Source organism: Branchiostoma belcheri, unplaced genomic scaffold, assembly GCF_001625305.1.
Source record: "Branchiostoma belcheri isolate BF01 breed outbred unplaced genomic scaffold, Haploidv18h27 scaffold574, whole genome shotgun sequence".
NCBI classification, from domain to species: Eukaryota; Metazoa; Chordata; class Leptocardii; order Amphioxiformes; family Branchiostomatidae; genus Branchiostoma; species Branchiostoma belcheri.
In genome coordinates, this window is record NW_017804214.1 from 1 (window position 1) to 27,561 (window position 27,561).

The 27,561-nt window shown below is 43.1% G+C and overlaps 2 protein-coding genes and 1 long non-coding RNA gene across 5 annotated transcripts; 1 reads left to right on the top strand and 2 right to left on the bottom strand.

Annotated features, from left to right (window-relative positions):
- Positions 1-980: 980 nt before the first annotated feature.
- On the bottom strand, positions 981-1,794 carry LOC109481757 (the record flags this gene model as incomplete). Its single annotated transcript, XM_019784350.1, has 1 exon — positions 981-1,794. A coding segment is annotated over exon 1 (772 nt), but the record flags the coding sequence as incomplete, so codon positions are not given.
- Positions 1,795-5,760: 3,966 nt separating this feature from the next.
- Positions 5,761-22,526, top strand: LOC109481759. Of its 2 annotated transcripts, XR_002140930.1 has the most exons (4): positions 5,761-6,229; positions 6,614-6,682; positions 7,254-7,342; positions 22,436-22,526. It is a non-coding gene; the product is annotated as an uncharacterized LOC109481759 (long non-coding RNA). The 2 variants fall into 2 exon arrangements; XR_002140929.1 differs by lacking the exon at positions 22,436-22,526 and having other exon boundaries at positions 5,765-6,229; positions 7,254-8,385.
- LOC109481758 (malignant fibrous histiocytoma-amplified sequence 1-like) lies at positions 10,626-27,506 on the bottom strand. Of its 2 annotated transcripts, none has more exons than XM_019784352.1 (8): positions 26,979-27,506; positions 22,420-22,634; positions 15,827-19,152; positions 15,505-15,603; positions 14,633-14,734; positions 12,885-14,108; positions 12,152-12,221; positions 10,626-11,807 (listed from the first exon to the last, which is right to left on the bottom strand). In XM_019784352.1, the coding sequence occupies exons 2-7, from the start codon at positions 22,614-22,616 to the stop codon at positions 12,193-12,195; spliced, it is 4,977 nt and encodes a 1,658-aa protein (XP_019639911.1). In that variant the 5' UTR covers positions 22,617-22,634; positions 26,979-27,506; the 3' UTR covers positions 10,626-11,807; positions 12,152-12,192. The 2 variants fall into 2 exon arrangements, with proteins under 2 accessions (XP_019639911.1, XP_019639910.1); XM_019784351.1 differs by having other exon boundaries at positions 15,827-19,161.
- Between the last annotated feature and the right edge of the window lie 55 nt (positions 27,507-27,561).

Consider the following 27,561-nt stretch of genomic DNA (forward strand, 5'->3'; position numbering starts at 1 on the left):
CTTACCATTTCCAGCACTTCCGGTGGAGCAACAGTAACATCCGGTTGTACTGTCACTGGAACCAAGCATCTGCTGCGCTCATCCCGCTCCCAACCAAACTGGACAGGATCTAACGCTGGAGGTTCGTAGCTCGTAGCATATTTCCAGATGGCAGTCTGAATGTGTGCCCTTCGAACGTTCTCCTCGAAAGCCTCTGTAGTAGGAGGGAGTGACCTTAGGTCTGGAGCCTTTGTCACCGTCTTTGAACCCATTCGTCGACGCCAAACTTCTCCACGGACCTCTGACATGTTGAAGAAGCGACAGCATTCATGGCTGCCCACCACGCTTTTGACTCCGTAGCAGGCAGCCATGAATGCTGTCGCTTCTTCAATGATGTCCCCGATGTCCTCAGATAACACGCCTAATTTATGGAGTTCTACACCACTCGTAAGGACTTTGATGACGGTGCTTTTTCCTACTCCGAAGCACTGAGCCACAGTGTCACAGCCAGAGAGAGCATGAGCGGCTGGCAGTTGTGAAAGCAAGTGGCCATGTTCGCTTGCAGTTGCTCCAATGTCGATAGTAGTTCGTTCAGCACTCGGTCCTTCCATTGTAAGGCGACAAGTCAGGTTCAACTGTGCGTAGTAGTGCAGCAGGAGAACGAAAACGTCTGTGTCCTCACATACGATGTTGATTCTTCTTGCACCACTTTCAGCTGCCTTAACCATCTGCTGTACGATTATTACATCTGCTTCTTCGTGGCAAGTCAGGAGATCTTCTCTGCGGAAGACAATGCCATCCTGAATCACAACTGGTACAGGGTCAGTAGTGGTAATGACCAGACTGACTGTGTTCATTCGGCTCGTCCTGTGCTCTCTGAATCAGATTCTGACATATCAGATCTATGATCTGTACCTTATTCACAGGTACTGCAAGGACAACCTTCTGAGGTGGCAATGGGGTATGCAACTGCAGTTTGTGTCGTCGGCTTCCTTGTTCACCTGCTCGAGCTGCCCGCGTTCCACTCTTAATGCTGAAGTCGAAGTAGCGATCAAAGATCAGGTATGTGTCCTGGTTGGCCACCCTTTCCATCACATTCTTGGTGAAGGCGTTGACGAAATCGGCCACAGTTCCTTGATTGGGCCAGTGTATAACCCAAAGGAGAGCACAGCCATCCAATATCTCTACCTCTGGTTTCTCAACCAAACGCTGTGACACAGTCACCTGCAGCTTCTTCTTCAGCGTGGATTTTGTGGTTGCGATTCTCATATTGCCTTCATCATCAAACATTGAGGTAGGTACGGGTGACAATTCATGCGCGAGGACAGATTTGATATCAATGTCTCGAGACTGTTGCAACCCTAGTACCCGTGAATAGATCAGATTCGTGTCATACACTTTACTGTTCCCCACCTTTACTGACTTTCTCTTCGCTGCCATGGTCACTACCAACTTGGATAAGGACGCGTTAAAACCGCCGGGCCAGCTCTTTTCAAATGACACAAGTTGATCATTGCCAATATCGACTGCGTCATGTGCGTTCACCGTCTCAGGTGCAATCTGGCCAGTCACGACATTGATCAAACCGGCAGGATGACCAGTGGGATCCAGGGGATCGATGCAGGTAAGAAGTTTATCTCGTATCTTGTCTCTGTCCTTGGCATCAGAAGTGATGCGTGATGGCTTCTCTTCTTTGTGACTTGTCACCTCCTTCTCTCCACTGTCATCCGACATGTCTGCAATATCTTGAACGATCATGCTGCAGCTGTGCATACTGTAAGCCCATCGTTTCAGGGTATCCGGCTTCAGGGTTATGCCTATGATTCCATTTGGACCATGCCCATAACGCATGAAGGTTGTCTCTATCCACATGTCGGACCAGATTCCGTTCCAGATTCCCGGCTTGTGACGCATGGTGTGTTCACCTCTCATGAAGCACTGAAGCACTTCAGGTGGGAGACGCTGCATTGCCCTCAGGTAGTACAGTCCGTATCTCGCGTAGTTGAAGTGAGCAGAGGCAAAAAAGTATGGCATCATTTGCTCTACTGCCCAGAGGTGGAGTGGCCAGTCTGCCTCTCGTTCTGCCCGCACAAATACCATCATGATGAAGACAGGTTTTATCAGGTTCTGAACCCAGAGGCGAGTTGTGATGCTTCTTGAGGAGATGCTTTCAAGCGCTCCAAGCATCTCGTAGTGACTTTCGCAACCTCCCAGATGTGGACGCAGCAGCTCTTCTGTCACTAACCGAAGGGCTCTGAAGTTCTGTGGGAACTTTTTCCCCGACAGCATGTGTGCCACACCCCCAAAACACGACTTCATGATATCCTCGAGTCCACTGTCTGCCATCAACACGCCAACACAGCCAATGAAACTCATGAGCATGTGCATACCTCCGAGCCTCGGGATGAAATCTGAGAATCTCTCTTGGTAAACCCATTTCACATTGACTGCAACTTTGTAGAGCTGCTGATCATTTGTCAGAATAGTAATGCCCTGTCCACATTCCTTCGTTAGGCGTTGAGCTTCGGTCATGGCTGTGAGCATGGAGTCTGGGTGGGCTGGATTCATATCAATCAATGGAAGATACACCGCCTTTGTCGCTGGTTTCACACTCTGTCCTTGCTCTCTACACAACTTGGTGTTGAAGCCACCAAACTCTACAGGGTTTGTACTTGTGGCAACACATTTGAAGAACTCGAAGTCTAGATGACGGGCCCTTTCTAAGGCAACGACTTGGTGCGCCAAAACTTTGAGTGGTAAGACAGAGCGATTCACTTCACTTGGAGGCATGTTCGGCTTCTTAGGACCATAGTATCTCTGGACAGGGATATCTTCGATCGTCTGTTCTTTCATCTCGTCCTTTCTTATGCGGCGAAATGTCTGGCCTTTGCCATCATCTTTACCGTGCTTATCTACAAATGTCAGTAGCATTGCGAGCGAGTGTGTGGACAGCAGTCCATTCTGTGATGAAATCTGTGCATCGAAATTGTCAGAGACAAGCTGAACTAGACTGTTCTCAGCATGGACATGTCCTCTTAACGATGCATTGCTTACAGCAGCCGCTGCTGCAGATGCTTTGAACCTAAGAACTTCATCATAGCTGCAAGATGCAAGGAACTCATGGAATTGCTCAATCAACCCTTTCCTGTTCAAGAAAACACCGAGCGCAATCTGGAGGGTTGTGAATGAACCACTTATGGCATTAGTAACAATGTTTCCGATGAGAGCGGCTGGTAAGGTGTGGTCCAACTTTGTAGACAGCTTTGATAGCAGCGATAACAAAGTAGGACTGACACAATCAGTCGCAAGGTCCATGTCAATTCTGGCATGATAGGTCTTGTCTGATAGTTCATCGACTGATGATTCCTTTACATCACGGATAATCTGGTTGGCTACCTTTTCTAGTCCAATCTCAACATCATCTTCATCACTGCTCGGCACTAGTCTCAACAAACTGGATGCTTTACTTCGAAACACGAAAAGACTGGCTACACCTGTGCCACTCAGCATGAGAAGATCTGAACCAAAGTAGTCTAACAACTTAGAGACTAAAGTTCGGCGACTAATGTGTCTTCCACCATTGAACTTGTATAGATCGTACAGTTCGATGGAATTCCACACTCTCGATGATTCTGCTCTCACTGCACTGACTGTGGCTTCAAAAGCCGCATCAACTTCCTCTTGAGAACTACTAGATGCTACCAAAGCTGACTTCACTGACCTAGGCGAACAAAACTTACTGTAACAATCTGTGTGGTATCGACCATCTGCTGCATGCAGATCACTCACTGCCCCAGCCAAACGTGTCTCTACCTCGCGTCCCCAGTTGTCGTTGCGAGATCTACAGGCATCTAGAATGGCTTCCTTAAAGGTCTTTCTCCCCTCACCACGTTCCGCTGTCCTACAAACAACAACCCTGCGCCAACGATCCGGATGCTGGTATCAATGTCAAGGCATTGCTCACCACAGAAAGGCAATGTTGGCAAGGTTGTCGATCCTGACCGACGGAGACGTTTTACTGTAGATGTCTCTTCAGAACTTTTTGAGTTCAATTTATTCAAGTGTCTCTTGATGTGTGATTTGGATGTATACGTGGATACACAATCTCTGTGACAAAGCACCTGTACTTGTTTGTCTGTCAACAGTCTAGTTTCAAGATTTTCATGGAGGTCATCTAATCTCTGTTTACTTGATTCAATGATAGTCCGTATCCTGTCAGTCCCTGCTACGCTGAGCTCCTTGTTCCAATTTTCTTTACAAAAAATGCAACTGTTACACTCTTCCATCTGTCAGCTCTACCTGGAAGAGAAGATATAGAGGGGTCCTAATGCTGACCTAATTCCAAACTACTTTGAAAATTCGTTGTTGCGGCGTCATACATGGTTACCTGTACCTAGAAATACCGATAGGAATGTTCAAAATGATATAATGTGTACAAAGAATTATTAGACTCTTGATAAACCTCCACCTGTGCCTTACCTGCGTCCCTATGTAGGCAGAATTTAGCTCGAACTTGACGTCCTGTCAGACGACGGCATTCCGCAGTTTCCCGCCATTTTAACAATCACGTGACTTAAAATCATGTGATCGCAGGTAAACGTACAGCACTGCACAACGCTGTTGCCGTAGATTAAGTCGCGTAATGATAAAAAGAGAACATTTGGGACAGGAATCGGCCTTTGTCTCGTGAAAAATAAATGGTAATCAAAGAACTTTGCTATTCTTTAGTTGTAGATCAATTTATTGATATTTCAATCGATACATTTTCTTCACAGATTGTTCTGTACTTACTAGTTCGGCACACAGACAAAATTACGCTTGGTTGCAAAGTGCTACACTGAAGTAAACTACGCATCTGTGCAGCTCCGTGAATCTTTAATCGTTATTATTTTATATTGAACAGGTTTTTGGTCAGATCAGATAAACTATAAGCAATGGCATGTGCCTTCACATGGAACATGGTTTGGAATTAGACTCCCGCCAGGCGCGTCAATAACAGAGGGTGTCTGCCTTTCTCAGGCCGTCCTTACTGATACTAGTATAGTTAGTAATAACGGTCCTTTTGTGCAGAAAATTATTAAAAATTAGTATGATTAATACTGAATTGGTTAAGTCGAATTGTTTACAGACTAAAAGCTGTGTATAGATACAACAATCATTTTAACACCATGTGTAGTTACTGAGATATTGACGTAATGTCAAAGTCAAGATTGTCAGTGTATGGTGGGCTTAATATGCCTATCCAGCACAAAATGTTGGTGTAATCTTAACTAGAATAACTTGGCCAGATTCTTTACCCTTCAAAACATGTGTATAGACACCAAAAATGTTCTGATACTATGTGTAGTTACTGCGATATTGACGAAAACCCGATTTTCAGTAATGCCCGCCCTAATTTGCATATTGTGCGGCCTTAATTTGCGTATTTAGCACAAAATACTGGTTTGATCTTCACTGAAATGGCTTGATCTGATTCCTTATCCCTCAAAACATGGGGACAGACACCAAAATTGTTCTGATACGATGTGTAGTTACTGAGATATTGACGAAAACCCGATTTTCAGTAATGGCCGCCCTAATTTGCATATTGTGCGGATTGCCCAAGGATGACAGAGTGGCATCATTCAGATTCTGAAAGAGCACACCTCAGAGATATAGAAACACCAAAAAAACTTTGTATGGACCGTATTGCAAGGTTCTCCAAAAATCGGGGGTTTGGCAACCGGACTAGATGTTTGTATATTGTGTGGAACAATTTTGTATAACTGAGAAAGTTTTTATTACATCTAGAAAGTGTTTGTTGCAGTCAGTTGTGGTATCATCTATCTATGAAAGCTTGATGGCGTTATATATAGGTGTAGTGCAGGTATGGTTTACATGTGTGTCAGTTTGCTTGTATGAGTTACTCGAAGGTAAAACAGCTGTTATGTAACAGTTCTAGAAGCTCTGGGTACAGAGTAAGTTTTTCTAGTCACCCTGGGGGCATTTATTATTATTGTTGTAGTCAGTGTGACTATGATACCATCTATCTTATGAAAGCTTGATGACTTAACATAGTTAAAATATGATTAGTGTATGTGTCAGTTTTGTTACTATGAGTGAGATGTGAATTAACCTGAAATGAATTTCGAACTTCAATTTTTCTTTTATTTAAAGCACCTTGTAATCACCTCCTCTGTGATTTTAGATGCTCGGTCTCCAGTCCAGGACACGGAAGACCCAGAGGGAAATGAGAGAGATCTGAACACAAGTAAAAACTCTATCAGTATGCCTAATTATGCATGTCATCAGATGTTTGTTTCACATAAGATTATAATGGTGTAATCCAACAATAGTTTTATCAAGTTGGTAATGTACACAACCAAACTATTCCTACCTTGCTGACGTTTTGTTGTCTATCAGACACCTTCCTCATAGAGCTTCTGACCGGAGTTCTGCTTCTCGCCGCTAGAACACAATCCCAACACCTCGTCCTGGTTCATGACTGGGGCCGACTTCCTTATCCAGACCGCTTCTTTAATCCATCAGATTCTCCTAAGCTGTTGTCTTCTCTATCAGTGACCTCAATATTGTGTATTATCACTAATCGTTCTCTATGATAAATAAGTATTATGTATTATATGTATGTCCACAGAGGATGCCACATATGGCCTTCAGGAGCTGACAGAAGATGGTGACGTCACAGTTACAACTTCTCTGAGAGGTCAGGTTCTGAGTAATTTTGTTCTTGGTGTGTCTGTTTGTCTGTGTTTCCACAGTTATATCCATATTTTACATAATTATATTAGATTTCAGAACCTATATCAATGTCCTTTGGGCACAGCATTTTGTAAGGCATACTTTCTAAGAATGATACGTCAGTGCATATGGGACAGACTTTTGAAGTAGGTGTGCTCCAGACTTTTTCAAAATCTTTTCAAAATCAAAATCTATCCCACATTGCTTCAGTAACTGCTACTTTGGTATTACCTGGATGGCTAACCTTCATTTATGCTCCTAAATTAGATAATTATATTAAATTAAACTTGTTGAAACATGATGAAAAAGGTACAAACTTAAGCAAGTCTCAGCAACAAGTATCGTTTTATGTTAAACTTTGCTGTATCAGTAACAATTCTAATGATGATAAAAATGTTACTGGATATTTGTTGTGCTTTTGATTTCAGTTAAGAGCTCCAGGAAGATTAGCTACACATATCTGCTGTGTATGAAAGTTAATGATGTTGATAAAGTTACTTTTTGAGTGTTGTAAGACTTGTGTTTTGACCCTACAGAAGAGGAAGAGGATCTGTACAAGGAGACACCAGTGTAACCTCAGAGAGGCTGCTGTATCCTGCAGTTACATCATGGACATGGACTCTTGGTATTTTAAAATTGGCAGTATTTACCAAGTCGATGTGTTCAGTCTGTATTAGGACCGTATTTTTCTAGCCTGGTAATCATTTATACTCAGTACCTTTCAATGTTACAAAAACTGTTCTTAAGGCCACAATAAGTTAATCAATTGGTTCTTGCAAAGTTCAAGAGTCATTGTTTGCATTGGAAACTAGCCTAAGTCTATTATGTTGACTTCATGGCTCCTATAGCCTAGAAGTCCCTCTGTAGCATTTGGGGGTACCATAGAATGTGAGCAATAAGTTTGTGCAAGGTTGGTCCCAGAAAATAGTGAATTTCAAAGTCTTCAGAAAGATTCAAATACAGTATTCCATCAGATATTTTTAGGATTAAGAAGATTGTATTTTAGTGTGAAATGATATTTTCACCCTCAATAACATTAAAGGTAAAAAGTTATGGATTACATTAATTATTTTACATTATTGATAGATTTTTTAGATTAGCTTGCCTTGTAGATAGGGCTTCTAACTGTCTTCTTTCTCTGCTTAGCACTCTGCGCTTGAGTATATGACTTAGTCTGCACTAAAAGTGGACTATCCCCCAGTGCTGTAGTGCTTGCACAACTGTGTGGCCCAAGGGTATAGAACTGTGGGCCCTGAAAAGTGTAGGAAGTATTTAACTTCTAACAAGGCATCTAAGTGTGTCATGTAATGTATTGCTGTTGGAGGCAATTCTCTGAGAAAAGTATCATAAGTTGTAATTCAGTCTCAGAGATTTTCCAGGGTCTTCCAAAGGCAAGTACATATATGTATTTCTATCATGTCCAGGCCTTGGTAGTACATTTTACATGTTCTTATTCAGGTCTGCCAGTTAGTATAGAAGTCTGGTCCATTATATTTGTCCATTAGAGATGGCCTGAGCACTACAGCAGGCTAGCACTTCTTCACAAAACTAGCTTAGCTTCCAACAAACACATGGTGCTTGTGGGAACTGCAGCCATATCACCTGGTCACCTACTGTTGCTGGGCTGATGGGTTGGGTAATTACATGTAAGTCAACCTTGGAGACGTAAAGGAAAGCAAAACTGCCTCTTTACGACGATACAAATTATAACATAATTCAATGCTTACCGCACTATACCATAATCCAGAGGGAAACTACTAGACAGTATTATTTATGGCAAGAAAATGAAGATGAAATAGCCTTTATATCAATTAGTGTTCAGGCTCTCCCATTACTGAGGCTCATTTGAACATGTTTTTAAAGTTTTGCTTGATGACTAATAATTACCCAAGGTGTGGAAAGGTGAAATGTTTCTTTCCTAACTTCATGTACATTGGATGTAGTTCTTCTTCTCTACAAGTGTGCCTTCCTGCATGTAAGTGTGGAGGCTGCTTTTTTTGCATAATATTGTTGCATATTTTTGTCTTTTTATACAAATGTACAATCAACAGTCATGTAGTTTGTGTGAGTGCAATAAGATTCTATATAGAAGTTAAGGCATCTTTGCTTCGGCACCTTTCTTGCAAATGCTGCTCTTGCCATTATTTTGCTGCATGATGTTCCAGGCATTGGCCTGACTTGCCTTTCGCACCCAACTGGACCTTGTTTTAAAGTCATGCAGTTTTCTGCTTGTTTCTGTGGTTTAACTGCTTGGTCTCCAGAACATTTTAATAGAATCAGAACTTTATCATAAAATCCCGTACATAGTTAGAGAAAGAAACAGAGGCTTAAGATCTAAATTATAAAGTGTAATAAATTATCTATAAGTGTGATCCTTTGAATGATTTGTATGACATGGTATGACTATATCTTTTGAAAATGCTGCAAATAGCCTTTTGTTGAGCAATGCCATAGCTAATTTCTATTGAATGTGCAAAGTAAGCATGCACCATGATTTAATGCTGTAACTAGTGTAAGAGTTATAGAATGATGCATATTTAATTGTTATCATGAAAAAAAGGTTTTGATACTACATGTAAAAAGGTTTTTGGTACTAAAAAAGGTTTTGATACTAAAAAAAGGTTTTGATTCTCAGAAGTTATATGTAGAAACCTGAAACTAACAACTTAAGAGTTTTAGACATATATGTGGTTACTGGCCATTAGGATACATTGTTAGTAGCTTTTATGATTTTATAGGACTGGTACGTTTTGAATATTGCAGAACTTGGAGCTCATGTAAAAGTTAATATTATATAGTGGTACTAACATCACGGTGTTAAGTGTTCCTCAGTGGTCTCTGGGTTACATAAGTTGTCTTATTTTCTGTGCAACTCTAATTTCAGATTTATGTTTTTGTAAATTTATGTTTTTATTATGTTTTTACTATCATTAGTCTGCAACCGCTACCCAGTACTCATGGTTGTCAAGGAGCTTCCATCAAAATGAGTGTTTCTGTAACAATCAGAAGTTGGGTCATGATCAGTTGGAGCTTAAAACAGCAGGAAACGTAGGAATGATGAATGTAACTGAGTACAGAAATACATTTGGATTCTTTTTTAAACCATTGCACATTGTGTGTTAGAACATGCTTGTTGTTACCCAGATTGTTTACTATTTATGCCTAACTGGTTTAAGAGTAACTCTTTGAATCTGAAACTCAGGTTTACATTACTTTTTTTATGATGATTAGGATCGGAAGTCGGAACTGCAATGTCTGCAATGACTCACAGACAAACAGTACAGTAACTGTGAGTGTGTGTGAATGAGTGTGCGTGAAAGTGTGTCAATGAAATTATGAATGTGTGTGTGTTTGTGAATGAGTGTGTGTGTGTGTGTGTGTGTGTGTGTGAATGAGTGTGAATGGAAATGAGTGTGTGTGTGTGTGTGAATGTGTGTGTGAATGAGTGTGTATGTGTGTGTGTATGAATGAGTGAATGAGTGTGTATGTGTGTGTGTATGAATGAGTGAATGTGTGTGTGTGAATGTCAGTGTGAATGAGTGTGTGTGTGTGTGTGAATGAGAGTGAGTGAATGAGTGCCAAAACTGTTACTCAAGCAACTGGATATGATTTTGAAAATCATAACCAGTTGCTTTCAAAGGATCGGAAGTCGGAACTGCAATGTCTGCAATGACTCACAGACAAACAGTACAGTAACTGTGAGTGTGTGTGAATGAGTGTGCGTGAAAGTGTGTCAATGACAAACACTCATTCACAAACACACACACATTTCAAAATCATATCCAGTTGCTTGAGTAACTGTTTTTTGGCATATCATTGTTACCTGGATGTCTAACCTTCATCGACGTGAGTGAATGAGTGTTTGTGTGTGTGTGTGTGTGAATGAGAGAGTGAGTGAATGAGTGTGTGTGTATGAAATTCTATGAATGAGTGGATAAGTGAGAATAAGTGAGTGAGTGAGTGAATGAGTGAGTGATACAATATTGAAGTGCAAAGTTCTACAAAGACCTGTCCTTGTCCCCTTTGCCCTACTTGGAATGCCCCCCAGCATGTCAGAGGTGTAACCCCAGAATTGTATCCAGAACCGGCTCAGACATGATTCAGACATAAATATTGCCCAGATTTTTTAATGCCCACATCATGTCCTGCATCCATGCATATCACCATTAGTAATTCTCTAAAATTTAAAAAACATAACAGACTTAAAAGCTGACTTACAATAGTAATTGATCCAAACCATTACCTTACCTCTCGGTATCTCAGTTTAATATAATACCTATGCAGTACTGCTCCATCCATGTACCCTAAAAAGTTGATTTAAGCCAAAACAATCTACAAATGATACATTTCATATTAACACATGCCAAAACAAAGAAAAAAAAAACTCATTTGACAAGTAACAATTGAGGAGTGTATGAAATCCTTGACCTCCAGTTTAACACTACCTTGGTACATGTCCCTATCAATTTCTGTATACAAATAACTGTATAATACGTAATAATATGTCCCAACTATGAAAGCCCTAATCCTTGCACAAAAGGCTGAACTGGAATTTTCTTAGCATTTATTATATTTTGCACAATCTTTGTCTAATAGTATATAATTGATATAATCATTTCACCTTCATTCCACTTCGTAAGTATGGAATTCCCATCATTTATGTACATTCAAATTAATCCTGATAATAATGAATTTCCTAGTCAATTATGAAAATCAGGTCGTGATTTGCATATTTATCAGCTGTGTCCATCTTATTTAGTACCTTAACACCAAAAATCATACAAATTCTGTCTCATTCACTTATGAAATCTACGTACTAGTTCCTGTTAGACTCACCTTAAAATCTGAATACACAGCTGCTCATAAGTGTTATAGGAAGGCCATAGCATTGCATTATGCTTTGTTATATTTACTAGTACATCTTCTAGTGTGTACATTATTGCAATATCTATTAGAATTACTTCATATGCATAGCTAAGCTTTGTTGACCAAGTCTTTGCTTCTAAGAACAGCTGGGCAGCCTTTGGTACTGTCAGATCCAGCAGGTGCATGTGTGGCTGTGGATTTCCTTCTTCCAGCATCAGCAGTTTCTGTTGTGTGTGTGGGTGGGGGGGGGGGAGGGGGGGAGAGACAGGTTTGTTCAGTTAAAACTTTTGATCCAACACAAAGAAATTTTCCCACCTAGAATTTGACCAGTCACTCTGGTCTTCCTCAGTAGACTGACCCAGTGAGACTCATCATCACATGGCTACTCTGAAGTGTAATTGTAGGGGCAGCAATCTTTAATTATAGAATCTTCTAAGTTACGAGAAGCAGGTTAGGGCAAATCATTATTAAACAGCCTTTCCTGAACACAGCTTACACATTGGGACTGACTCGAAAGAAAATTTAAAGTAGAAAGCAATAGAATTTGGATTTTTCTGAAAGAACATACCAAGAAATGGATCTTTCACTGCCCCTTCTGGCTGAAGTTCACTAGCTGCTCTGTTGTTGTGCAGCACAGTCTGTGTAAGAAGGACAAAGAGAGGGGTTAATGTTTTACTTATCAGAGTGTGTCTAGTTACTCCATACAATCATAAGTTCACCTGGAACATGCAGCTCCAGCACATTTAGGGCCAGTTTCACACATAATCTGATCTAAGATGCCCTGACTCTCTCACACTCGGTATTTATTTATTTTTACAGTCACTGTTGGGCTTTATCGATATTCTTGGTGAGCAGTTATATTTCAGTCAGTACAATAATTATAGTACAGTACGAATTATATATATAATAGTAAGTTCAATCTATGTTAATATAGTAAACAAACCATCCCTGCCCACAAGCAGTGAAACCATTGACTGTATATTATTGGTACTTTTAGCTTAAGGCTGGATCCAATAGGGCCAACTACTGGAGAGACAATGTTTTATTTTCTTTGGGCACACAGAAAGCATGGCAGAAAGTGGTGCAGCATTCTCCTGAACATAACAACACATTTTGTTCTTAACATTTATTGGCACACTGTAGCTGTTTTGCTACCAATATTCAGCAGGGACAAGGCTAAAAAACAAGAGCAAAATTGAATACTCTCAAACATGTGAAATTGCATAAAATCAATTATATATTATAATTTAACATAACAACACATTCTAAAGAGAAAGATGGGTGCGTGAATATGGTTGTACCTGTGATGCCGCAGGCTCGCAGGAACACTTTCTCTGAGTCCTCCCAGTACTTGGACTTCAGAAGCGCATCTTTGAACTTGTTTGCCTGGTAGAATGCTGTGTCGGTGTCGGTCAGGGTTTCGCGGATTTTGAGTGCCCACGTTTCAGCAGTTTTGTCCATGTCGCAGTCTCGCATACTGGTCTCCACGATTCTGTTTTTGAGGCCTGCTGGCAACTTGTCATCGGCAACAAACTTTTCAATCATATCCGCCAGTCCTGACTTGTCGGAGATGAGGACGGGGATGCCAGCTGCGATGGCCTCCAGGCCGACCAGCCCAAACGGCTCGGAGCGGGACGGCATCAGGACCAGGTGGGCTGTCATCATGTCGTCCCTGATCTCCTCCTGGGTCCCGTACGGCCGCAGGGTGAGCTTCAGGTCACCGCTGTCCAGGTTGGCCTCCAGGATCTTCAAGCTCTTCTCCCAATCATCCTTGCTGATTCCACGCGTGATCCATCGCAGAGACTTCAGATACTTCCTGGCAATCCCGATGGCCCTTGCTGCAAGGTTGTAACCCTTTAGATTCTCAGCATTCTTCACTCTCCCGATACACAGGACCACCTTCTCACCTTTACCACTACCACTACCAGGTTGGATGGTGGCTTCTGCAAATATCTTGGATGGCCTTGGGAAGAACATGTGGTGCTCTTTTGGTTTCTTGCTTCCTCTGTACTTATTCTCAAAATGATTAAAGATCCGCTCTCCCACTGAGAAAGCTGCCTTTGCGTTGTCAACTTGATCGACCATAGCATCCTCTTTCTCTGAAGCTTTGATGGCCCTCTGACCTCCCTTGAAATACTCGGTGTCCTCGGGTAAGACGTGGGTGAACATGATGAGGTCTGCCTTTGGATAGAGTTGATCCTTGATGTTTCGTGCCGCAGTATCTGTGATGTCAGCGTGGCCGATGATGCAGGTGACGTCCTTGGGGAGGTTTGGGAAGTGGACGCTGTGGTAGTCGGTCAGCCAGTCTAGTGTTGGCTCTGTCTTACCTCGTGGATCTGGCTGTATCAGGATGACGCCGTCTCTGTTTGCTGCCTCCTGGTCTTGTTTGGGTACCTTCAGCTGTAGGACTGTGCAGTACACAACTGCCTTGCCCTGCAGAGTTTGGCTCGCCTGGCAGTTGATGGTAGAAATCCCCCCCTTGGAAGTCCCATACTCGTCGTTGATCAACAATATTACTCTGATACCTGTAGGAAAAAACATCATGTTGAAGTCCGATAATGCAGAACCATGGTATATAAGTAATTGAATTCATTTAATGTATAAATGTTATCTTTTAACTTTAACTTATGTCATAAAATAGTAAAATCAACATTATAAAAACGTATCTGCCTGAATCCTCGTGACTGGAGATTCTCACTTTTTCAATCGCTCACCATCAAGACTAGCATGAACAATTCCTATTATGTACACATACACAAGACCTTAGCCTCTTTTTTTGTTGGTTCCAGAATATACCATATTGTCTTCACATGCAAATAAGTTGGTACAACTATTCTTAGAATATGGCTTGTCATGTTAACGAAGTTGTGTCCGTGCCTGTTCTGTGCTATTCACTGAAACACGTTTGCTACATATTGAGGCTTGTTGTATGAAGAACCGTGCCTGATCATATCCCTAATTCAATCAGGCAGAGAACTACATGTAGATGGGCATGGTTCTGGATACAATACGGCTCAATTCAAGCAAAACAAAATGGCCACCAACTAACCTTGGAACGTCACAGCAGATTCGTCTTTTCCATCTTTCAACTTCTTTGGAGGGTTTCCAGGCATGTCGTGGTCCTGGGATCTTTTGACTTGATGGGAACTTTCTGTAAATGAAACAAGATACGTCAATGTCAGATGTGAATTGTACCCTTCTAAGCGCTTATTGCCAGATTCCAGCCTCCCAACTCGAAGTTCTTTAGACAGCCCGTATCCTCAAACTTTCAGCACAATCTGAAATGGACTGAGCACGTTTTCACGATCGCCACTGAGGGGAGTGAAAGACTTAATGTCCTAAAACAGTTGACCTTTCACTAATCCATATAGAAATTTCTAATTGATTATGCAAATCAGCTCCAGATTTCCATGATCATCATCTAATTATGTAAAGTATCACTTAAGCTACCTACGCACTAAAATGTGACGTACGTATCATGACTATCCGTCATTGAGTTATCCTCCCACGAAGATTAAAAAAAAAAACTGCCCTGCAGTTACAGAGCAAGTTGAGATGGGACCTTAACTCGTATGACTTCTTCCCTAGCCCAAGAGCTACATGTATCTACCAACTAAAAATCATGTCCAGATCGCGAGATATCAAAACCGATGTTCTGCTGCAGTACCTAGGAAAGGAACCGGGGGCTCTAGTTCTAATCATTTTTAGTTCTGATCATCAAGACCTACCCACCTACCAAGTTTCATGACAATCTTCTTGAGTTATCGTGCTAAGCTACATGGCACACATACATACAAACGCTACTGAAAACAAAATCGTCTCGGCGAAGGTAATTAAAATGCACAGCTGGTACACAGTGTCACATATTTGATACATTTTGAGCACATGGCTTAGCCCAAAACAAATTGGCCTCCGACTAACCTCGGGACGTCCCAGCAGATTCATCTTTTCCACCTTTCTTCTCTGGTGGGTTTCCAGTCATGTTGTGGTATTGGGGTCTTTTGAGTTGAGGGGAACTTACTGTAAAAAATGAAAAAAGATACGTAAGAAGTACACCTTGTCCTTCTAAGCCTTTGTTGTCAGAATCAGTAACGAAACATCTACATCAATTGTAAAGTATATACAAGGCTTCAAGCTTAAATATATATGAATTATATGACTCCTTATCAGGAGGTAACCATATCAATATAATGATACGATTGGCTACTTACATTAAATTTTGTATAATTACATATAAACATACCGGAAAATCTGGCAGGTCTGTACACAAGGTCTGCTGATGTTGATGCTGTATACTTGACCCTGGGACACCTGACGTCACGGCCGTCCTCTGCAGTCCGGTCCCTCAGTGCGTGCTGGTACGGCCTGTCCAGTCCTGCCTTGATGCAGTGCGCACAGGTGACGTGGAGGGAGTACAGCACACCTGGCCACTCTTGCAGCAGCTGGAACAGCACATCCAGCAGTGGGTGGACCACGCCCCACATCTCACCTGCCTGGTCCAGCCCGCCTCTGGTTGCCATGGTGATGTAAGTGTCGTCTGAAACAGGTTTGGAACACACTAGTACGGGGTAGTCCTGTCTGTAGGCCATGACTCCATCTTTCCAGTCTACCCTGTCCTCCACATGTTGATGGATCCTAACACTGAACCTCTGAAACAGTCCCCGGGGACAGAATCCTGTGATGTTGCACATCAGCTGCAGCTGCTCCTGATCTTCTGACACTTCATCTGGCCACTCATCTTTCAACTGCTCCGGAATTTGTTTCTCCAGGTACCAGGGTATTTGGTACTTACAACTGTGTTTAGAACAGTCTGTTTTGTCTTTCAACTCAAAGCAAAGACCAAAATGCAGCATCAGAGCTGTAACAACGTCAGGATCGATGTTTGGTGATAGCAAACACGTCATCACCTTCTTCTGAATCAGTCCACAGTCACGTAGATTGATTGCAAAATCCTCAAGCTGTGTGCCGGTAAAATCAGCATTCTTAAGTCTGGGTGTTTTGAAAAGTTTCTCGACATCGTGATGGAACAGATCCTTGAAGATTTCAATCAAGGCGGGAGGATCATGGAAAACCAAGTCCTTGAGTTCCGGTATGTCCGTGTACCTGAGGATGGTTCCCACCTGCTGCAGGTAAGACAGGACTGGCTCCAGTCTGTCCGACGTGAGACCTGCAAGCTGCCCTAGCTGCAAACAGTCTGCTTGTGTCAGCCACGTTGATTTCTTGTCACTTTGAGGATTCAGAGTTGACAAGTCTTTATTGTCAAACGAAGAGTCATCACCGTCACCTGACAAGTCATCACCGTCACCGCTAGTGATTTCCGGTTTCTCTGTTCCCTTGTCACGTAGCTCGTGCATCTGTTGTTCGAAATCCACCCACGTCCGCGGGAGGATCTTTCTAAGCTTTGGAAACAGCTTGGTATTATTTGCTGACTCCAGTATGTGATTCCTTAGCGTGTCCAGCCCAGATGGTTTTGCAGAACTGATGCAGTGCACATTCTTATCTGTAAAACGTAATTGGCATTTCGGAAGGCTTTTTGTGAGTTCTAACTGCTGTTTTATTTCCCTTTGTTCCTCCTTGCTTTTGTCCTCTTTAGATCTTTCCTCGAGTTTCTTTATTTGGCGCTGTGTATTACTTTTCCATGTGTCAATCTGCTGTTGGAACTTTTCTTCGATGTCCTTCACTTTACCATTTATTTCAGCCTCACTGCACATGTCCATCTTGCTGCCCACTATTGTAACCACCGCCCCCGGCACGTGGGCATTCAGTGTGTCCAACCAGAACCCCACATGCTTTTTGTAACTCTCTTCATTGCAGCTGTATTCCTGCAGGTTCACTAATAACAGATGAAAGGCATCTGGAGTCAGAAAGAACTGATGAGTGAGATGGTACACGTCATGGCCGCCAAAGTCGTACACTTCAAACGTGATGTTGTCATCAGGTGCCCACTGAGTTATCTCTACACAGTGTGTGCGGTCCTCTTCTTCTGTCAGGGTGGACTCGCCACTTTCTAGCGTCTGTACCAGGCTTGTTTTTCCCGCCATTGTCTCTCCCAAGACAACAACTTTCAGATGGGCGGATACAACTTCCTCTGAGCGTTCAAGTTCATCAAAGTACTGTCTGATAGCAGCGATCCCCTGACTGCAAACTTCAGCTGGTGGTTTTGTAAGTGGGTTGTCACTAACCTCTATACGACATAGGTCATTCAGCAGACCAACCTTCGCGGGTAACGTCTGTAGGTTGTTATGGCTCAGGCCCAGCCATTCTAACTGTGTCAGTCTCCACACTTCAGGTGGGAGTTTGTGCAGCGCGCACCCGGACAGATCCAAGTGCTTAACGTTAGTGAGTTGTCCGATTTTCGCGGGTAACGTCTGTAGTGGGTTATGGCTCAGGTCCAGCCATTCTAACTGTGTCAGTCTCCCCACTTCAGGTGGGAGTGTGCGCAGCTCGCACTGGGACAGATCCAAGTATTTGAGGTTAGCGAGCTGTCCGATTTCCGCGGGTAACGTCTGTAATTGGGGACAGTACAGGTTCAGCCATTCTAACTGTGTCAGTCTCCCCACTTCAGGTGGGAGTGTGCGCAGTTTGCACCAGGACAGATCCAAGTGTTTGAGGTTAGCGAGCTGTCCGATTTCCGCGGGTAACGTCTGTAGTTCCCGGTTCCAGCTCAGGTCCAGCCATTCTAACTGTGTCAGTCTCCACACTACCTGGGGAACTGTGTCCACGACTGTTTCCGCTAGTTTCAGTACCCGGAGGTTGGTGAGTCCGGCCAGCCCATCCGGCAGGTGTATCAGGATGTTCCCGCTGAGGTCCAGTTCCTCCAGCTGGGGGAGTTTCAGGACTGCCGGTGGAACTGTCTCCATGCCTGTTGCCGCTAATCCTAGTACCCGGAGGTTGGTGAGTCCGGCCAGCCCATCCGGCAGGTGGATCCCGATGTTATAGCTGAGGTCCAGTTTCTCCAGCTGGGGGAGTTTCAGGACTACCGGTGGAACGGTGTCCAGCTTACGGCAACGTAGTCTCAACCCTTTCAATTTGTTCATGTTAGACAACTCATCTGGTAGGGAGATTTTCAATTTTGATTCCCAGTTCGCAGTTATATCCAGCACCTGTAGGTTTGATAGTTTCAGCACTACAGGCGGTAGTGTGTCCAGGTCACACTTGTCCAAGTCCAGGACCGTGAGGTTGGTGAGACCAGACATACCATCCGGCAGGGTGATGTTCTCGTTGTTACTGAGGATCAGCATTTCTAACTGCGGAAGTTTCATCACGGCAGCAGGAACTGTTTTAAGGTTACAGTTATGCAAACTCAGCACTTTTAGATTAGGCAGTTTGGTCAGCTGATTGGAGAGATCGATGTCCTTGTTGTTTGTCAGATCTAAGGCCTCCAATTCCTTTAGTTCAAACACTTCCTCGGGCAGTTGAGCCAGACGGTTGATAGGAATCCCTTCTAATGCATGTTCAATATCATATTTAATTTCACAAGTCAAGTCCAGCGTCAAGAGAGTTCTTTTCCCCATCATGTCCCATTCTTTTGGCTTCATCTTGTTTTTAAGGCTTGACAGTGTAGCCATGCTGATATTTCTAGAATTTTTGTGTGAAAAATATGAAGTAATAATAATTATGATGTTTTATCAGTAGCCTTTTATTTAACCCATATAACAGCTATATTGTAGTAACATGAACATACAGTATATCTCCTGCCAGTTCCTACAGTACATGTCATGATTTTTCACCTTTGCTGAAAAGGTTGATAATTATGCTATAATTATTAGTAACCTTCTATGGCAAAGGTAAAAAATTATAACTGTAATTTGTAAACTGTAACTAGAAAGGCCAATATTTGCTTTGGAGCAAATACAGCGATGGGTTCACCACATTTTACGACATGGCAGGGAAGGAATGAGAAACACAAGGGAAAACAATGATTTACATTGATATAACTATAATATGAAGTAACATACAACTAAAACAACAGTTGGATAGCTATTCCCTACTTTATTGGTTAGGATTTTTAATTGCATAATGCAAACTGTTGATTTAAAAAAAAACACAAAAAAAAACGTTAACATGCCCCGCCATTCCAATGCTGGAGCAGAAAAGCTTGAAATACCTACCAAAACACTTGAATAAAGACATACTGTCAGTATGGAAATGCTCTGTGCAGGTGTTAATCAAGTTAAATCCCAACAGCCAATCAGCAAGAAATGCTCTGTGCAGGTGGAAATGCTCTGTGCAGGTGTTAATCAAGTTAAATCCCAACAACCAATCAGCAAGAAGTATAGAGGAAAGCTGCATGCCTATTGGTTGATGCCCTGCATTCCATTGTGATGACTCATGCCCAGACGTGGTAAACACGGCACACTAACACAGTAATACATTTGCTATAACACAGCCAAAAAACTCAAATAAAACCATTCTAAAAGCCTGTATCACAAAAATTTTAAAAACGCCTAGGGGTATTTGTCCACTGCACCTCCATACCAAATTTCAGGACCTTAGGCCCTAAAATGAAGAAGCTGAATCCATTTAAAAAATGGCAGGAGAAGAAGAAGAAGAAGAAGGAGGAGGAGAAGAAACATCAGAAAAAGCAATATGGGTTCACCACCACTTCGTGGTGTGGTGAACCCATAATTATAAATCTACAGTAACTGTAGGAATTAAGCAGATCTAGAAGATAGTCATGTAATGTTACAGTAACGGTTACTGTATTAGAAATGGAACTGCTGTACAGGTTTAATTGTTAATATACAGGCTTTAGGTGTGCGTGTCTGTCTGGATGTGTTTGTTGTTAGCATAATACACAAAGTCATGGATGGATGTTTATGATATTTGTTCAAGGTAGACGTCAGTAAAACAAAGGACAGGTTCCATCATTGTACACCTGGCAGCTTCCTGGGTACTGCAGCAGAATTTCTCCTCTTGTGTTTATTGCCTGGGTACGTGTTACCAACTTTTAGGTGGCAGGTTGAAAAGTGGTATAGGTTTGGGTCCTCTAGCAGCTTCTTTGGAAATGCAGGAGCCGATTTTGTTTGAGACTTAGGAAGGTTATAAGGCTTGCGGGATGATTTTTCTTAATGTAGGTAGCAATGGCTTATTACTTAAATCAAGAGCTAATTTGCATAATTAACAAGAGTTCCACGATCCCATACCTTCGTTAAATGAAAGATTAGCCTTCTTTACGGCTGATGAATGTTACATGTTATTGATTATGCAAATAAGATTATGCTCATTTGCATAAATTATGTCGATCATATTCTCCACCCAATGACAGTCTTATCTTAACAAAGGCTATTCCAGCATTTTCTCATAAATTATGGAAATGAGGTTTTGATTTGAATCATTTAAATTTTATGATTGTCACCTTAACTTGTAAATGCGTTAAGTATGAAATTGCCGGCAGATGCATTTTCTCATTAATTATGCAAATTAGACCTTCACCTACGAATTGAATTCTGTATCTGGAATAAAAATACTATTACTATGTTCCTCTTGTTCTCAATTACATGTCACAAATTTGAAGTCTTAATCATAGAACACAGCAGATTTATAGAATCTTCTCATTAATTATGCAAATGTGATCCTAATTTACATAATTTTCATCTAATTATGTCAAGACTTAGACCCTGTTCATACCAGACTTATATTTAGCGGTTTCAACCGGTTTTTCAAAAACCCGGCTAAAACCCTTAGCGTTCATACCAGATTTTTGATAACCGGTTTTGTAAAAATCCTGTCCGGTGAATATCCAATTAATCGGCCATGACTGCAGTTTGAATAACCGTTCCTCCCGCTCTTCTGATTGTTGTCCTTGGCCTTCTTGCTTGTATGCCGTCTTCAGTTGTTGTTTTTTTTACCTTACTGCGGCACTGATCCTTTATCTTCAGAAATCAGCCTCCTCCAACATTTTGTTTTGGTAGAGCCCTGCCCCCCCCCCAGCTTTTTCGAATTCGGCGACTCCTGCTCTCCAAACCTAAGTATCAGGAGCGTCTCGTCCGCCGACCAGGTTGCCTTGTTGATTCCATCGCAAAATGAAGAAAAACCGTGGAAAAAAAACCAGTGGAAACGAACTAAGTTGGTCAAAACAACGCGATCAAAAAGCTTGCAGGTCGCACACGGCCAGGATGCTGACCCCGTGACCCCGGAATTATGACGCAAAAACCGGTTCAATAAACCCTTAGCGTTCAGACCAGGTTTTTCGGTGGAAAAACCCCACAATAACCCCTCAAAAACCACCTCCCGAGGTGGTTTTTCAAAATCGGATTTAAACCCCTACAAACCGGTTAATTTCCGTTCACACCAGGTTAAATAAAAACCGGTTTTTGAAAAACCGGTTGAAACCGCTAAATATAAGTCTGGTATGAACAGGGTCTTACTTAAGCTAACCTACATACCAAAAATCTCAATGATCTGTCAACTGGTCCTTGAGTTTAACCCTCAAGACAATTTCTAAACAAAAAAGCCTAATAGATGCAGTTCCAGAAGAAGCTGCTAGGTGTCCCAAACTTCGTCCCTAGCCCAATACCTACCTAACAGCCAAATTTCCTGATTAGATCATGATATATCAAAACCGGACCTTCTGCTGCAGTACCATAACAAACCCCCAGGCGGCGCCAACGTCTCATAATTTCGAAGTCTCATAAAGACTCCATTGTACCCGCCTACCACGTTTCATGACAATTCATCATCATGCCCGTAGCCACATTTCATGACAATTGTTGCTAAACCACATGTACTGTAACACACACACACACACATATATGCACGCACACATACAATTACAAACACATGTTACAAAGTAGATGTTGTCTAACATGACAAAGTAAGATTTCTGATGCTTACTGTTGCCTTGGTCCAGGATTCTCCTCCACATCCCCTGCAAGCTTCAGCATGAGTTGTGAGATGACCATCCACACCAGCAAACATGATGTCATCCACACCAGCAAACACGGTGCCTCTGGCGAGCAGCACTGGGAGTAAAACCTCAGGTTCCTGAAGCAGCCTATCTGGGCCCTGTAGGTGCACAGGTCAACCCCCATCCTGACGCCACAGGGGAGCTGTGGAGTGGAGGGGGAAATATGTAGCATTCTCCATGCTTGAAATGAAATTGTGTTAATCTCGTGTATTACAGTCAACCTTGCTCAAGCAACCGCTATTTTTCTCGGTTCCGATGTTTTTTTTCCGAGACCCATAAACTTCGAAATCTGCGTCTTGTCGCCATGCTGTTTTGTAAGACAAAGAAGACCGCTTGTCTAAGAAGGACAACTTTTCATTGGTCCCCTGGCTCAGACAAGTTGTACAAAATTACCTCCATGAAAATGGAGGTATTGTTTTTGGCTCGTCTGTGTGTGTGTGTGTGTGTGTGTGCCTGTGTGTGTGTCTGTCTGTGTGGTTGTGTTTCCGCACATTTGTGGCCAGCATAACTTAATAACGCCTTTATGGATTGTGATGATATTTGGTATGCTGGTAGGTCTTAGGAAGACGAAGGTCAAGGTCAAATATAGGCCTCCTGGTGGATGACCTTGGTACTGCAGCAGAACTTCCGGTTTTTGTATCTTTTGTCCTGAACATGCTATGGTCTTGATGTTTTGGTGACAGATTGCTTTTCCTGTCAGGAATAATTGGTGTGAGTTTGGTCCCCCTAGCAGCTTGTTCTGGAACTGCAGGGCACTTTCTGGCGAAATGTTTAAAAGCCAATAAGTCCAGATAGGAACAACATATTTTCATAATTTTTGGTGTGTAGGTAGCTGAGAGAGAGATGTACATGATTAAATGCAAATTATGCAAATGAGGCTTTTTTTGCATAATTAATGAGGAAATTCTATAATTACAGTGTTTTACATTATACTACTTTCATACATGTAATGTATGTAACCTATGGCAGGCAGAACATCAACAGATACTAATTATGCAAATGACGACCTAATTTGCATAATTTATGCAAAAATTCTATGATTTCTTAATGGTGAATGATGGGAATCACTTAATCAAAAGTTAACATACATCATGATGCATATATCATGTTAATGCAGAGGTAATTTGCATAATTAAAGAAGAAATTTACATTTACATATCAAGTCCATATTTCATGGAGGTATGAAATCTCGGAATTCTTGTTCGTTCCTTTATTCACGTTTGCGGTTTGCGATGACTAAACCGAAAGCCTGTACAGGCTGCCAGTGAAGGGGCATGATGGTCCTTACGGCCCCGGGAAGTGCGGCGTGACCCTCTCGTCACCACCAGACGCCTCAGACAGCGACGCGGACAGGCGCCGTGCTGACAGGGCCCGGCGGTCTCTGCAGAAGCTCCGGCGGGAGAGCCGAATCAAAGACCTGGCGAAGGGTCTCTGGTCAGAGGCGAGCGACGGGGAACAGGCAACTGTACGTGACCTCCGTGAAGACATGGTCTTGGCCAGACGTGTCGAGCAGACTTTGGACGAGATCTTCGGCAAAAAGAAATCGCCAGCGTCATCCAAGAAAAAGGTCCGGATCCCGTCAGACGACGACAACCTCTCGCGGTCGAGCTCTTCTTCTCCGGTGGCTCACAACTCTCGCCGCCCCCTCGTCACCTCCTCGTCGGAAGACAGAGCGAAGGCCCGTCGCCACAGTTCCCGACACCGCGTCTATCCCTCGTCGGCCAACAAAGCCAAGTCTGACCGCCCCACTACCAGAAGCCGACGGAAAGGCAACGGGTCGCGCCGATACCGTGCCACCGACTCGGACAGTACGTCGGTTTCGTCTTCGTCGCCGCGCAGGTCCCGCCGCCGAGGTAAGGGCAAGAAGAGTGGCCGCAATAGGACTATCAATGATTGTGTTTCGGGCTGGGCTAAAGTGGACTGGCCAAATCATCACGTACACTTCCCCGGCAAGGGTAAGAAAGGTGATGGTTGTGTCACGTTCGATGATTTGTCGACACCTATGTTCACGTATGGATATGTCAAAAACCTCATCGAGAAGAAACGGGTCGAGGGATCCCTAAAGGTTAAGCTCCAACATCTCGTTGATTTGATGTTTGATGCTGCGTACTACGAATGGGATGTCGTGCGGGAAACACATGCCGCCGCCCAAAAGAACCGTTTTTTTCTGTAGCCTTAAGGCTGCAGAACGCAGTATTTTATTGCTCCATTAAAACAAATAGTCCCAAAAATATTCAAAACTTCATAGAAATGTTAATATGAAAGTTCTGAGGCAGATTTGCCCAATATTATAATATCGATCGGTGTGCAGTATTTTACAAAGGAACCTGAGGTTTGCCCGGGACATGGAATCAAACATGCCCGGGAGGCGTACGGAGTAAGGCGCATGGATATCACAACTGCCTGTCAGGGTGAGTCGGCTGCTGTTCTGTGGACCTTCGCTGGGCGCAGTGAAAAAGTGGGCGTGACACGCCGGTCAAACCACAACAGTCATTTTGTAGATTACACTCGAAAGTGGCACATTTTTCTTACTTCTCTTGCACCTACATATGATTTGAACCGCGGCGTTGTCAGCCTCAAAAGCGATTGTCTCGGACTGCGACTCGCTGGAGCAGGTGTTGTTAAGGGTTCAAAGTGCAGCCACTTGTTGGGTCTTGTCGCGTGTGTCTAGTTTTCCCATGGTGGGTCGTTCGCCGCTGTCACACTGTTTCTCCTTTCCTTCCGTGTCATACGCTCACCCACAAATGCTTTGTACGACTAAAGGACGCACACAATGTTGATATTTGTATGTTACTTTTACTATAAATGACTACTGAGAGAAAATGCTTGATCCCCTTTATGACAGTTTTCTGAACGAAATACAGCTAATAACCATAAAACTTCAGCGCAAGAAGCAGAGTACAAAAAACAAAAACTCAAAATTGTCATAAAGAGACGCTTATGAAAGTGTTGTTCTTCTATCAGAGACGCCAACAAACAAAACCATCAAAATTCCTAAGCGGACACCGGAGGGGCGTGACCAGTTATAGATAACTACGCTTCAGGAGTTGCTTTGTACCAGGCGTCAGGATGTAATAAATCAAGTTGAACCAAAGACAAAAACAAAATCCCGCCAGAGAGGGCTTGGCTGGAACTGAGGGTGATGCAATACACCGTGTTGTCTTTCATTTGTCATAACCACCCCGGAAAACACACATTTCAATGCAAACTTGGCCAGATACTGAGAACATTTGGTGTCCCTAAACAAAAGGTTACACGACTCAGTGTTGTTAAAGCGATATCATGTAAGATTTTTGTGCCAAAACTGTAAATATAGATCATAATTGAAATTTTCTAATCTAGATTGTCAATTTCAATAAATTTTAACATATAGCGTCGCTATTTCGCTTTCCAGGCGACTCAGAGCAGCGTGAGAATAAGTTGCGCCAGGCCCACTGTGTTTTTGGGAGGCTCCTAAAATAATGTAAACAAATAGCAGTTTTCGTTCGGGTATCTTCGGCAGGTTTTGCGACGCAAAGACATTGATCTTGTACTCCCCAAATGTCATTATGAACCCAGGTACATGCAGGCTTATACTAGTTATAGCGAAAGAAAATGTGTAAAAGAACGATGCTTACAAATCTCACATAGACATCGGGTTCAAAGTGTTGCGAGTTAGGTTGAGTTTCGGCACTTGTCTTTTTTTATATATTCCAACATATAATCACAAGACGTGGTGACGACACCAACAATACTGCCACCAACACGGGACAATACAATACTCATTTTCACCAGAGCGAAGTGAGGAAAGCCGTGTAAAGTGGGCACAAGATCGGTGGCATGTCAGGACTCGAACCCGGGACGTCTTATTCCGAGTCGAGCACTCTGTCGCTACACCACACGACCCCACATGAATGCAGGAAAACAAGTATACAGCAAAACCAGACGCGCCCACAGATACACCATAAGTAGTCTGTTTGGGTGTTTTAGCCTAGAAAAGGATACTACTCAGGGTTCAAAATACCCAGGCACTCTCGCCACACAAGGCATGTTTTCTGTGCGAGACTTACTGGAGATGCTTGTAGCTTGGTTGCCTGGTGCACTGTTTTACTTAGTTATCACCTTTTTTTGCATATATATACAAAGCGATGTTTTAAAGTTTACATCAGCCCGGCTGACAGTTTCTGAAATACACTGACGCATCCTATCTCCGCCAGCATGTGGCCGATACTTTTACAGGAGGCTGGCTTACAGCTTGCCTTCTAAAATAAACTTTTGGTGTTGACGGCAACCTGAAATATCGATGGGCAACCTGCCTACCTGCCTAAGTGCACAGGCCAGGTACTGGCCCCTTGCTCCCCTCCGTCAGGCTCCTCCAACCAGTTCTGTCAAGGGCGATAGTCTCTGCTACACTTAGAGTAATCCCTGTGTCACTCTGGATCTGATCTAGCTTCTGAAAAAGTATTTCTAACCCTGGGACTGACTGAGGGGAAATGTTTAAACTCACGTTTATGTCAGCAGGTAGGAAAACAGTTGGCCTTGTTTGAGTCTCGAAGTTTCTCGCTTTGGATCTTGCTTCTTTCTTCTTTTCTTGCCCTCTTCCTTCCTCAAGATTGATATGTCACGTCCTTCCAGAAAACTTCCTTTTAGAGCGAATTTTCTCTGCCGCGGATCGTTCGGAAAGACTAGGCGGGGCCGGGCGAGCGAACTCGCGACCGGGAAAGGCCCCGGGCCCCGCCGCTCTACCCCTCAACTGGGGGACCCGAGTTGGTGACGGTCTTGCTCAAGTCTTGACGCTCTTTCACCGGACTTTGCCGGTTAAATCTTGTTCCGCCACAAGAAGACCTCACGCCCGTCAAAAGCTAACCGTCCCCTGTCCTTCTGTGTTTTATCGGGGAAACTTCGGGGCAAAACGGGCCGAGCCCGGCCGTGGCCGGACCCTGGGACTTAAGCCCTGCTAGTGACGGGCCGCGCTAACTTGTTACACCACCTTAAACAATGGGTAGCTGTGAGTCTGTATCTGCCTCAGGCTGTGTCTGCCTGGGCGTGTTGAGGATCTGACGTCAGTCAACTGGTCTGTGGCCTCAGGC

Coding starts and splice junctions, on each gene's coding strand:
- LOC109481758 (XM_019784351.1), bottom strand. CDS start 22,616: ATGGGGGTTGACCTGTGCACCTACAGGGCCCAGATAGGCTGCTTCAGG. Junction 19,162..22,419: donor AATCCTGGACCAAGGCAACA/GTAAGCATCAGA, acceptor CAAAAATTCTAG/AAATATCAGCATGGCTACAC. Junction 14,735..15,504: donor ATCTGCTGGGACGTCCCGAG/GTTAGTCGGAGG, acceptor TTTCATTTACAG/AAAGTTCCCATCAAGTCAAA.